Source organism: Coloeus monedula (genome assembly GCF_965178545.1).
Source record: "Coloeus monedula genome assembly, chromosome: 2".
Taxonomy (NCBI): domain Eukaryota; kingdom Metazoa; phylum Chordata; class Aves; order Passeriformes; family Corvidae; genus Coloeus; species Coloeus monedula.
The window spans coordinates 27,386,764-27,400,133 of NC_138782.1; the positions used below are offsets into that span (position 1 = coordinate 27,386,764).

A 13,370-nucleotide genomic window follows, 5' to 3' on the forward strand; every position below is an offset into this window, starting at 1 on the left:
CATTTATTCTACTACTCCCACACAAAAGGTAGGGGAGGAGATCTTATTTAAAAACCATTACAAAGATATAACTGTTGAATCCAGGTTGCCAGAGAAATCATTTAAGAAGGAAAACCAGTGTCTCTCAACAATCAGATAATGCCATGGGGGATGGATGATTATCCATGAGATAATTTTGTTCCCGTGTATTCTAAATCTCAGCTGCTTTCGCTTCCAAACTCGGCACCTTGGGGTATGAGAGCTTATTATAGTTTATTCTCTAATATACATTCAAACCAAAACACTAGAGTATAAGCTAGCATTTTAAAAATGCTTTTTTTTTCCCCAGTCCTCTGTGTTGGTAGGTTGCATATTTTCTAAGACAAAACTGAGAGGGTTTTTAAATAACAAGAACATAACACTATAAAGAAGTCACAGTTCCCATCAGGTTCTTACTTCTGGGGATGACAACTCATAATATTGAAGTAGCCTTGATGCTGCAAGTCACCTCTGGTTCTTCTTACTTAAGACTTTATTTAACCATCAGGCCAGGGTCAGACTTCACTTTTTAGAGAGGTAAGGGTGTTCTTGAAGGCGTAAGATGATGATTAGGTCTCTACATCACGAATAAGTATTCAAAACACTTGGACCCTCTTGAATCGTCACAGAAGTCTGGCATCAGTATTTTAAAATAGATACATTTTAGAGGTTTTTTTTCTCTAGGAAGAAAAAAGATTTATCATGTAGCAATTTCTTCATGATGATCTCAAGACAAATTGAGGAAGGGGGCAAGATTTTGCTGCCATAGACTAACGTGGTTACAGCTTGGAAGCTTTCCTGTTTTTCAGAGCGCTTTGCTGAGGGAACACAGAAATGCAGTCTGCCCTTTCTCTCAGACCTGGAGCTGTACTCAGTGGCTGCAGACAAGCCTCTTTGTTCTTTAACCCCCAACTGAACCAGGAGTGTGAATCTCACAAGCTGAAGCAGAACTCTCATCCTGCTTACTGGGTCAGCTTTTGTGAGAAGGGCAAAGTGAAAATAGTTTTTCAAAATCCAGACACTCGGGGGGAGTGTGGGAGGAGGGGGGGAGAGGTGCAATGGAATATGTAGTCTCTGTTTATTTGCAAGATCTGATGGGTCGTTTTTGCCCCTTTGGCACGTGTTCTTAGCTGCTGACAAAGAGCTGGAAAAAGGGAAACCCAGGGCAATTCTGCTATCCATGGCTTCAGCCATGACCTCTAACTGCAGGACATGAACCCAGTGTCCTAGCTGAATTCCTTGCAGCAAGCTGGGCTGTCATCCCTTCCATGAGGGTATTCCCACTGGCAAATGAGCTGTGGGATAACAGCTTGGTTATTTTACCCACATCTGCTTTAGCAACAAGCAGAAAGTTGTTACCCTCTAGATGAGCAAGAAGCCCACCACAAAACCAAAAAAAGAAAAACCCAAACCCACCCCTCCAATAAACCAAAACCAAATCAGAAAACTAAGTGCATGGAAATACTCTGAGCAAAGCTCAGCTTCATGAAAATCTACCTGTCAAGTTTATGTGCAAAATATCCTTTATTAGAAAATTCTTGTAGGCAGTGCTTGATAGATGGTATGTAGGGAAGACAGACAACAACCTATTGTGCTGTTTTCTCTTTCTCTCTTCTTTTCTTTCTTTTTTTCTTTTCTGTTTTGTAATATTTAACAGCCTACAGCACAAGATTTAGTGCCATGGAAGCATGGGCTATTGAGAAAATATTTTATCAGTAGAGGCAACACAACTGTCAATTCCTGCAGAATTTATTCTCTGCTGGTTTTTTGACTCCTGCTGTCCTTACAAAATTATTTTTCATTGAGTTAAATCACTCCCATCCTAAAATACCAACACTGACTGAAACCTGAGATCACAGTACAAGCACCTATCTTCTTTCCTATGAAACAGCAATAAGGCTTTGATGTAACTTAACTGGAAAAAAAAATCAGAATGTTTTTGGTAAAAGATTGAAAAAAAGCAGTTTTGTTTTCCCTTATCAACTATTTTTCTTATTTACTTTGAAGGTTGTTTCTGCACGGTTCTGGGAGAGATGGGTCTTAAGAGCAGCCAGCAAATCAGTGTTCAGGGGCAGAGGAGAAGCTATGAAATTAGAGGATGCTTTTTGTGAAGACTTGTATGGAACTTGCAGTTCATGGCTATGCTATTACAAGGGAAAGGGAATACATAAAGGGTTTTACTGGCTTGTCTCTCTTCCATCCACGAGCAAAGAAAATGTGTGTGAATGTGTGCACATAAACAGCTATCTGCAGGCACTGAAAATAATAAGCAGCTGAGTTATGACAGTGACCTGCTTCACCAAAAATTATAGTTAAACACACATGAGGTGTGAGAGAGGGTTTTAAGAGATTTACCATCTCAAAAAGATGATGATAAGATAGCTGAATCAATTTTCTGATTTGAGATCTACAAGCTGAACTTAGAAGTGTACCAATATGTTTATTTCATGACCAGGAGTGCTGAAATGGTCTGAAACGTTTGAGACTTGCCTATTTTAGTATTCATGTAGTTATCTTTATTACATGATAATACAGTTTGACAAAGGAAAGTCCAAAAACTGGTGTAACTGATGCTACAATAATGGTGCACTCTGCTGCATACAGTGATGCTAAAGTTATGGAATAAATCCACTTTAAATGCTCCAGGCAGACAAGCCCTTTGTCCTACCACCAGAGGTGGTATATTACTAAATAATATACCAGCATTTGGAAAAGTTCCATTGCCAGCTGCTTACATAAAATGACCTGTATAGGATGGAAACAGTATGCTATAACAATTAAATTATTTGCTTTTAGTGTTTTGGAAACTAGCAGCATCCTTCCACTGAGGAATGTGGTGCACAATCCACAAATTACTTGTTCTGTCCTCTCTCTAACTTTGTTTAAGTTGGGGGAGGGAAGGAAGGAAAAGCTTAACTTTCTCCAACTGTTCATAAGCTGCAAGACAAGAAAAGCTACAACCATATGTTAAAATTGTGTATTTCTCTGTTTATATGGGTTTTTCAGAATACATAAGGCAACCGATTTAAAAACATTTTCTCCAAGAAATCTGATCTGAATAATGAACCCTATGTGATTACAGGGAACAGATTTAAGTGCAAAGAGGTACACGCAGGAGATCTGTCAGAGGAGTGCTGCGAGTCCCATGAGGTGTGGCTCATTTATTTTTTGGCTGTGAGGCAATGTACAGTGCTACCAGACAGTAGATAGTTCCTCCTATTGTCAGAGCCATCGTGGTCCGATAGAGCATCTTGTCTGGAACTCCTCGCTTCAGGTGTACTGGTAGCCCATCTGATCTCTGTGGGAAGAGTTGAAGGAGAAAACAAGCAAAAAAGAGATCAACACCCATACTGAGGTCATTAAGGAATATGCTACCTTGGTTAAATTAAGAGACTTCCAAGAGGGAAACCTCCTGACAATTAGGCTCACTACAACCAAGTGTATTATGTGTGTTTTATCTTGCAAGACAAATGCGAAGGCAAGTTAATTTTGTTAGCCAAAGCTGTTAAGTGCAAGTGGAAAGACTACATCTTGAAATATTTCTCAAGAGGACCTGGATGGGAAAAGTATCACTAACAACAGAATGTGGAAAGATACGTATAAAAAATTATTCACCAAGTCAGACTGACACATTCCAAATGGAAGTGGCATGTAAGAGAGAAAAGGAAACATTACATAAAGCACATTCTTGATGCTTAAAAAAAACCTTAACTAATTTGTTTTAAGAAAAGTCCTACTACATTTAGAAATTGCGTAGCTAACAAACTGGCTTTGAAAACTTTACTGTGCTACTCTTATACTGCACTATAAACAGCTTCAGCAACATTCAAATTATTATACACAAAACAATAACGATTTGCTTTGCTCCTGCACATCTGCTTTAAGGCATACACTTGGATTCCCAGAAAGAAAGTGCTTCCAATAGTCAAATAATACAGCAATTTCTGAAGTCAGCAAAAAACAATGTTACTGCATTTATCCACTTTCAGTATTTATCTCCTATACAAGGCACATACTTTGTAGTACAGTACAAGTACACAGGTTATACTGTACTTGACAGTTTCTTGACTAGACTTTACAGAATTTAGGTATTGTAGAATGGCAAAAGCTATGTTAAAATAAGGACAGATATGTCCCACTCTCCAGTTTAAGTTACTCTCAAAGTTGTCATTACCTGAAAAACTTTCTGTAGGTCTGGCACCTTGTTTTTACCCAAGAAAGACTCAGCTGCTGGTAAATCTGAAGGAGGTTTACTTGTCCCAAAAATCAGAGCTGGGGATTCAGTGGGAACTAATGGTTTGAGTCCCTGCATAAATAAAGATTAAAATAACAAAGTATATCACGCTTGCAAATGTACCAATTGTCACATTAGGCAGGCACACTGCCAGTCATTACAAGGATACATTACAAGGAGTATTTATCTGGTATGAAGACTTGTGACAATGACCGACAAACACATCGTTGGCCCACTGATATCTCAGTGACAACTTTGGGTCAGAGCTTAGCAAGGAAAATAGAAGCCTCCTTTCCAATTTCCTCGTGGCATGAATTTATAGCTGTTATTTTTCTGTGCTGGTAGTTGGTCCAAATTACTGCTTCTATTTTGTACACAGGATATCCAGGACTCTCGCTGAGCAGTAGGATCAAGAATCTCTGATGCTAGGGTCAGAGTGAGGAATGAACTCCACCTCCTGAATGCTGCCAACAGTAGCCATAAATAACTGTGCCTTAAATAATTTGGATGTATAGTTTGGGGATTCAAAAAAAGAAAAGAATGAGGATCATTTGGGTCATACAGAAGTTGCAAGTGGTGCTCAAGGCCCTTCAGAGACCCTGATACAGTGGATATTTTATGCAGGTGTAACTATATCCTATAATTCAGATGAAACTATCAGCTCCTTTAAATTCAGATGCAACTTCCCACACCTCAGTGTACTCCCCATGAACAGCACAGCTCAACTTCCTTTCGGTTCACATGGTTGTACTTTGCATTGGCCATAATTAGAAACTACATAATTCAGTTCTATGATTAAGGGCACAAAGTCACAGCCAACATGAGGTGGCCTCCTTGTCTTTATTACACTAGTTAGATTTAACAGTTATGTCTAGACACGTGGCAGTGATGTTTTACATTATGGCTCTCAAAATAGCCGCAATTTTTTTTTTTCCCTAACTTGCCACAGAAATTAAAAGCATTGTACAGTTAGTTTAATGCAACAGGTTTTTACTACAAACAGAAGCAGTCATGGGTCAAGTTAAGACTGCACTGAAATTCTGGTTTCTGTTCAAAGAACTAGTTGATGCATTTTGTATTGAAGAGAGCTGTCTGACAGTATCTGGAGCTGGAAGCAGACTGGCAATCTTTCTTTTGTGCCAGCCATAGACCAGATGTGTTTTCCATATGTAAATGCTCTGCTACAACAGGCATCTTCAGCAGAAAAAACAGGTTTCTCAGCTTCCCAAAATAGCCTATGGAATGGTCATCAGTGATCTACCCTGAAGATGTGGGTTCAGCTTCCCACTCTTCTAGTGCCTGAATGAATAGTAGAATCCATTTATGACCTTTCTGGTTATGTTTAGAAAGGCAGCAGCAAAACTGAAGTTTTTGGCACATTCAGTAACTACTGCCTTCCTCCTGAGCAGGCTTGCACAGAAGGTAAGCACTGAATTATTTAAGACCAGTGGCCAGTTCTGGCCACACTGCTATGAAGGAAGCATTTAGGGAACTATTATTAGCCAGGGGAGGTTACTAACTGTATATTCAAGGCTTAGTACCAGCCACAACAAAGGCCTTGAAGAAAGCAATTTTGGACAAGTATTTTTGTCTACAGGAACTTTGATTAATTTATTAGATTTGTCTTTGAAAGTTGGTCATTTGACAAAAATAACTAAAGATTAATGAATATACAGGTGACTATAATATAATGAATGTACAGGTGACTTTTCTCCAAAGCTTTTCTTGCCTTCTTTATTGTTAGTATCACAGCAAATGTGAAAATGCACATCTTTCCTCTGCCTTAGTTTCTACTTCTGAATCTCCCCTTTGCCTTCACAAGAGCTCAGAGTTTTCAGGAGCAGTGCCATCTACTAACTACAACAGTTAGTAAATCACTGCAATTCCTGCTTGTTGTGCTCATATACTTTATTTCGTGAGCTGTCTGTACTGTGTAAATATTGAGCAATGGAGTAAGGTGCAAACTACTTCCAACAGTTTCATGATAAAGATTCTTCTTTCATCGTTTCTAAACTCAGGGATAGGAGGCAACGCCTATCGTTTGTGATTAGCACTAAAACTCCTGCCTCTATAGGAGACTGGATGCAATATTCAGGGATTACTATAGTAATAGTTTAATCAGTGTCAACAACTGCAGGTTACTGCATACTTTTTCAGCCTTTAGAAATAGATTCCTGTTCTGATAGTTGTAAGATCCCCCTCTGTAGGAGCCATAGCAGAGTCAGACCTGATTCAAGTGACAAACTTCATTGTGAAATCAAATGGAACCAGTTCAGAAAACTCACATAATCATCAGTGTACTGGTGTAAATTACTTCCAAAGCAGCACGGCGCCACTTCAGAACATCACATAGCAATTTAAATAAAAAACACTGATGTAGCTCACTGGCTTCAGGAAAGAGTACAACACAACACATGCTGCAGAAGGGAGACAGTTCAGTTTGCTTAACCCCAGCATAGCATTAATTAGGGTTCCTCACCCCAACATAAAATTTTGCTTGAATTCCATCCATGAATTGTGAGTCTTGGCCAACTCCAACCAAGCTCAGTTAAATTAGGGCAAATGCCTGGCTGTTCCAACTTGGTACTTGTCTGTGGTTATCGAGAGAAAGTGGCAAGTGCTTTATCTCACACCCAGCTTACTAAGCTTAGCATGACTGAAGAGAAATTCAGAGTGTAATGCAAAGGCTGAATTTCACTGCAGATCATTTTTGAGAACTGACACACCTTAAATGATCCTTGGTCACTGTATTGAACATTACTAAAACCACAGGTTTATTTAATGACATCAGTGTCTCACTACACTCAGGACAGTACTGAGGAATTAAGGCCTCTACACATTTGACCTATGCTTCATTAAAACAAAAAAAGTTACACATTGATAATTCCTCTTCTGATATTACAGTGTTAATATTTCATTTCTAATCACTGTGACATGATTTCTTTCAAATTCTTGGACAAAGTACAACAGATGTGGTTATGCAGAAGAGTCAACATCAGCTGATTTCATCAGCATGCTACAGCAATGACTTTTTCAAATGCTGAAGTCATTGAAAGGTCAAGACATGTAGCTAATCCAAAAGAGCAAACAGAATTCTCTGCCTACCCTTCTGTAGAGTGTGTTTGTTTTCCTATCAGAGGTCTGAAGATCTTAGGACCCAACGTCTCTGTTGGTTGGCCATGAGGCTCAAAGTTAAAACAAATTTACATCTTGCTAGTACAAATTTGCAAGTTAGATTTACATTTTCCTGACAGCAAAAAGAGTTAAGGATTTGGAACACAATTTAATGGAGATAGCACCACTCTTAAGTTTTTAAATGTAAGGGGAGTTGCTCAAACAGATCAGAGAATGAGAAAGGAGAGAAAACTGAGGTAAGGGCCAGAGAAGAGGGGAACGGGGAAGTTACTCTGAGAATCATTATTTCAGAACATGCATTGAAATAACTTTTATGAACCTACTGAACCTAGACACTTCTAAACTAAGTATCAGGTCCTTCACAGTAGAACACACCTCACTGTATAAGGTTAAATATATTTGTTATCACTAACACAAGGCTTTTAAGTAACAGCACTTGAGTCTTTGCGCTGGGATGATGATTCAGTGACAGTGATTTGGTGTATATATTAAGTACCACCTAGGGCATAAAAGGTTACATATTATATATTCTCAACAAACTCTAAGGAATTCATCTTGGCTTAAATCAAAGTATCTGTGGGTCACAAGGGCTTTAAATAGCTACAAGCAAAATAAGTTGTATCAAGTGAAGATAGGGGAGTACAAGTAAATTTCTACTAAGATCATGTTCAGTAGAAGAACTAAGGAAAAGTTTATGTAGTTGTCCTTATCTGACACCATTTGAAACTGATCCTACTGCTTGTACTTTAAATATAAGCTAACTCTTTGAATTAATATTTTTTATTGAATTTGTAATGGTTGTGGCAGTCATTATCCTCCTAAATATGAGTAGTTTTTAAACTATTTCACTCCTCAACTAGCTAAGGAAGTTCCCATTTATTCAAACAAGATAAATTGTTCCGACTACTTTATACAACTTTGTTAAATGCAAAATTAAGTCTTCTAAGAATGCTAAGTCTGAGACACAAAGAACAATATAGATTTCAAACTCATTATTTTTTTTGTTAGTATAAGCTGTTAGTTATGTTACTGTCAGCAAAAGAATTTCTGAAATACATTTGAACTGGATATTTTGCTAGCCCAAAGTAAACTTAAACCTGCAGCAAAACAGTACTCCATTGGGAAACACCAGAATGTAACAGCACAGAATAAAGAGAATTATTATACTGCATATTTTACTAAGGAAAATTTGAATTGCAGAATGTCTTCACTTGTCTAGAAACATCAAAATAAATAGAAGCATAAAAAGCAAACCATTTTACATGCTGAGCTATAGTTTTATTAAATGGAGCAATTAAATCAATAGGAAAAAATTTACTTTGTTTTGGACTTAACAACGACATACTCATGGGATTACCCTTATACTTCAATTGCTGTTTATTGAAAATAGTTTTAGCAGACTGATGCATCTAAATGTGTGACCTGGGAATTCAGTCAAACTTCAGGGGGAAAAAAAAGGAAATTCTACCAAAAAGCTGGCTTAATAACACTGCAAAAAGGGATTGAAAGTTAACTTTTAAAAATGTAACTTCCAGAAAGGAGGCTCTTTACTGTTTAGGCTTGAAGCGCTTTCCCATTCCTCCCCCAAGCCTTTGCTCTCCACTGTAGAAATGAAGTGTCAATGTTTATTCTTTGAACATGACTTTGTCTAGAAGAGCTAAGAAGTGCCTAAGTCACTGCAGTAGTGCTGGATATATTGCTAATCAACAGACATACTAGAACATATTATTTATTCTCCTGTTTTCCCTGTTTCTTACACCCCTGTCCTCCAGTAGCTATCCAGAAAGCCCTCCAAAGTGATCGGGAAAGACGAGGCCAAAAAACCATCTTGGGATGGAAACTGCCACATCAGAAACTCTCTGTTACCTCAATGTTTACTTAAGATCCTAGGGTAATTCAGGATGGAAGGGCCCTCTAGTGCTCTTTAGCCTCGAGCAAGGTGACACCAGGTTGCTGTGGGTTTTGTCTGGCCTGGCCTTGAAAGCCTCTGAGGACAGAGTGCACAATCCTCCTCCCTGGGCTCCACTGCCTGACTCTTCCCACCACGAACATGTCTTTCCTTCTAGCCAGTCTGAACCTCTCTTGTTGCAGTTTATGCCTCGTGTCTTTTGCCCTCCCACCATGGGCCACTGTGCAAAGCCTGGCTCAGCTGGCTGCTGACCTCTGCTGAACTTGCTCCAGCAGCCATTCCCACAGCAGGAGGCCCACAACTGGACACAGCACCTGGATGTGATCCAGTAAGTGTTGAGCAGGGGAGAGTGTTGCTTTCCTCAACCAACAGCTCACAGGGTGATAGAGCTGGCTTCCTGCCTGGCAGTGTCTCCAGGGGCTCTACCACAGAGCTGCTGCCACCAGCCCCTCAGTTGCCACCCTGTAACCATGCAGGGGCTCTTCTTTCCTACATGAGCAACTTTGCCTTTTTCCCATCATAAAGTTCACAGCATTCCTGTCAGATCATTCCCATCCTCTTGATATGTCCCTCTGAATGAATGGCAGCTCTACTTCAAACATTTTGGGGCCACTTCCCTGGTGTCTTCTGTAAACTTTACAAGAGTGCACTCTATTGCCTGCTGCAGGGAACCGATAAAGTCCTCCAGCAACCTGCAGCATTCCACCTGTTACAGGGATACTGGTGGAGTATGAACCATTAACCACTGTACTCAGTCTGGTCATCAAGTTCTCCTAACTTCAAAAAAATTTAAAAATAAAAAGCTCTGTAGTTGTTCTAGGCCCCTTGAAATAATCTGAGATCTTACAGCTGCTTAATACAATATTCTTGCATGCAGCAAATGACTGGATTTTCCAAGTAAAACTCACAGTCAAGGACACCCAGGAAAGCAGAACTGTAAAATAGGTTGCAAACAGAATTAACAGGCTAAGAATGAAATAAGAGTTGTGTATCACAACCATCCACATTAGTCTACAAAAGAATGTAGTGACTTTAACTAATTTCAGTTACTTTTTATTAATGAATTTAATAATAATAAATAATATTATTATAAATAATAATAAATAATAAATGAATTTGGGAAAAAGACCAACCATAACTTTGATTCCGTGTGTGTGTGCACACGTATCTACTTTTTTTCCTTAAGACTTGTATTGTTTAATCAGATGTTTGCTCTCTGGAGGCAGTTCTTTGAAAGGCTGATTTTTTTAAAAATCATTTGTACAACTCTTAACCTCCAGATGATGTTTTTTTGTTGGTTTGGGGTTTTTTTTAAGCTGTAAGAATTTTCTATTTTTCAAATTTTACTCAGAAAACTGAACACGGTGTAACAACCACGCTGCATTTGTCCCATGATAAAATCACATTACAAATCTTCCTAATATTATTTAGGAATTTATGCTGATGTACAGAAAAGCAAACTATTTCTGCGATTTATTTTCACCAATATGCAACTCTCCATGTCTTGAAATGACTGATGTACTTGGGATTCATTGTCCCCTCACTCAGATTTGCTTTGCTCCTGAAGAATTAACCATGTACTTTACTACACAGTGTGAAAAGTGTAAGCTTATTTAACGCCACCTTTAACCTCTATATACTTAGTTACTAAGTTGGTGTCACACAGAGGAAAATTGAGTTTTCATTTTGAGTGAATTTGAGCTTCATTGCGTAAAACTAACTTTTCTGGATTGGTGTCCTCCCTGGTAAGGGTTTTAATGCTTTCAGTACTTGGGGGTTTTTGTTGCATGCATGGACCGGAGAGTCCAGAGAGCAGTGTTGTTCCCATTTGCCAGCTGCAATTTACAGTACAATGTCCTGTTCTGGGACCCTCGTTTCAGAAATGACACTGAGGCACTGGAGCAGGTACAGAGAAGGGCAATGGAGCTGGGGAAGGGTCTGAAGCACGAGTCTGATGAGGAGCAGCTGAGGGTGCTTAGCCTGGAGAAAAGAAGGCTCAGGAGTGATCACTCTCTACAGCTGCCTGAAAGGAGGCTGTAGCCAGGTGGGGGTCAGTCTATTCTCCAAAGCAACTAAAGGCAGAATGAGAAGAAATGGCCTCAAACTACGCCAGGGGAGGTTTAGGTTGGACATCAGCAGGAATTTCTTCACAGAAAGGGAGATCAGACATTGGGCTGGGCTGCCCGGGGAGGTGGTGGAGTCGCCGTCCCTGGAGGTGTTTAAGGAAAGACTGGACGTGGCACTCGGTGCCGCGGTCCATCTGACAAAGAGGCGTTCGGCCACAGGCTGGACTGGATGACCTCGGAGGGCTTGTCCTGCCTAACTGATCCTGTGCTTCGGTGATTTTAAACGCCGCCAGGCACTGCTCAACTCTGCGGCCGTCCTCTATGATGAAAGCGCGCTAATTTCTTGCTATAACCCTCAGCCCATCCCAAAACTGACTCAAAGGCTGCAGGGCTGAGCGCGGAGTCCCGTCCCGCCCAAGGTCACGCGAGGGGCCGGATCCGTTCGGTGCCCGTGGGGGCGGCCGATCCCTCCCCGACTCAACAAACGCCCGCGGCACCGCAGCGCCTGCCCGGGTGTGGAGTGTTACCTGTGGGGTGTAGGCGGCGGCCGCCGTGGCCCCGACGAGGCGCTGCGCGAAGCCGCTGAACTTGTAGTACATGGTGGGCCGGGGGGGGACCGGCTGCGACAGCTCGGCCGAAAGGACCCGCCCCGCCCCCAGCCGGCTTCTTGCGACGCCGTAACGTTCAAGGGCCCCACCAACTCGCAGGCGCCTCGCACGGCCGCCTGCGTGGGAAGCCGCGGAAAGACTGAGATTTAAAAAAAAAAAAAAGTCCGAAAAAATACAGTAGCCTGTGCCAAAGAAGTGCGAGCGCGGCTCTTCCAGGCACGTCTGCGGCTCCGAAAAAAGTGAGGTCGGTGGCAATTTTCAGTCAGGCAAAATTTGTGAGCCCCCTAAGCGGCGGGGCGGCAGCGGGAGGGACGGTGGGGGCGGGATAGCAGACTGGAGCGGGAGGGGCGGAGGGGGCGTGGTTCGCGCCAGCCAATCAGCGCGGGCAGGGGGCGAGGCCCCGCCCACACCGGGTGCCGGGGCGGGGCGGGGGCGGGAGCGCGCGGGGCTCTCGCGTCCCCCGGCCGGGCTCGTGCGCGCCTCACGGCGCTCGGGGCGCGGGCGCTGGGCCGGGCGGGACGGGGACGCTGTCCGCAGAGTCCCGTTCGTTGCCCGCTGTGCAACAGGCCGGTAACCACAGACTCACTTAGGTTGGAAAAGACCTCCGGGAGCATCGCGTCCAACCTATGAGCGATCACCACCGCGAACTAGACCGCGGCACCGAGTGCCACGTCCAGCCTTTCCTTAAACGCCTCCAGGGGTGGCGAGTCCAGCACCTCCCCGGGCAGCGCTTTGCAGTGCCCAGTCGCTCTTGGGAAGAAATTCCAACCTAAACTCCCCAGGCGCAGCTTGAGGTCATGTCCTCTCATCCTGCCGCTGGCTCCCGGGGAGGAGAGACCGACCCCCACCTGGCTGCAGCCTCCGTTTAGGAACTGTAGAGTGACAAGGTCACCCGCGAGCCTCCCTTTTTTCTCCCTTTTTTCTCCCTCAACACCCCCAGCTCCCGCAGCTGCTCTCATAGGACTTATGCTCAGACCCTTCCCCCAGCTCCATTGCTCTTCTCTGGACACACTCCAACACCTCAATGTCCTTCCTGAACTGAGGGGCTCAGACCTGGACACAGGACTTGATGTGTGGCCTCACCAGTGCTGAGTACAGGGGAAGAATCTCTTCCTTGTTCCTGCTGGTCACGCTATTGCTGATACAACCACGCTGGAGAGAGAAATTGAATATTTATTTCAGAGTTGCACAAGCCTGGGTCCTCGGTGGTGTTCCATAAATCAAGGACACCAACTACCAAGACTTTTTACTTTGTATGTATTTTAGCAAACAAAGGCATTAATGTTAATTGGCTAGAAGTTACGTAATTCACTTATTAATTAGTATTCCATTTTGTATTTGTCATTGATTTTCTTGTTTCCCATACTAATTTCACATACGTGTACTCAGTCTTTCTCTTC

At 42.1% G+C, this 13,370-nt stretch overlaps 1 protein-coding gene across 2 annotated transcripts; it reads right to left on the reverse strand.

The window, feature by feature from the left end:
- Nucleotides 1-2,985: 2,985 nt before the first annotated feature.
- COX7A2L (cytochrome c oxidase subunit 7A2 like) lies at nt 2,986-12,010 on the reverse strand. 2 transcript variants are annotated; one of them, XM_082302422.1, is made up of 3 exons: nt 11,890-12,010; nt 4,193-4,324; nt 2,986-3,316 (listed from the first exon to the last, which is right to left on the reverse strand). In XM_082302422.1, exons 1-3 carry the CDS (start codon nt 11,959-11,961, stop codon nt 3,176-3,178), a joined length of 345 nt encoding a protein of 114 aa, XP_082158548.1. In that variant the 5' UTR covers nt 11,962-12,010; the 3' UTR covers nt 2,986-3,175. The 2 variants fall into 2 exon arrangements, with proteins under 2 accessions (XP_082158548.1, XP_082158549.1); XM_082302423.1 differs by lacking the exon at nt 4,193-4,324.
- Nucleotides 12,011-13,370: the final 1,360 nt, after the last annotated feature.

Bases quoted from the DNA above. Each gene is read 5' to 3' on its own strand.
- COX7A2L (XM_082302422.1), bottom strand. From the start codon at position 11,961: ATGTACTACAAGTTCAGCGGCTTCGCGCAGCGCCTCGTCGGGGCCACG. The intron at 4,325-11,889 runs GTAACACTCCAC...TTATTTATGCAG, and splicing joins CCGCCGCCTACACCCCACAG to GGACTCAAACCATTAGTTCC. The intron at 3,317-4,192 runs GTAATGACAACT...CTCTTCCCACAG, and splicing joins ACCTACAGAAAGTTTTTCAG to AGATCAGATGGGCTACCAGT.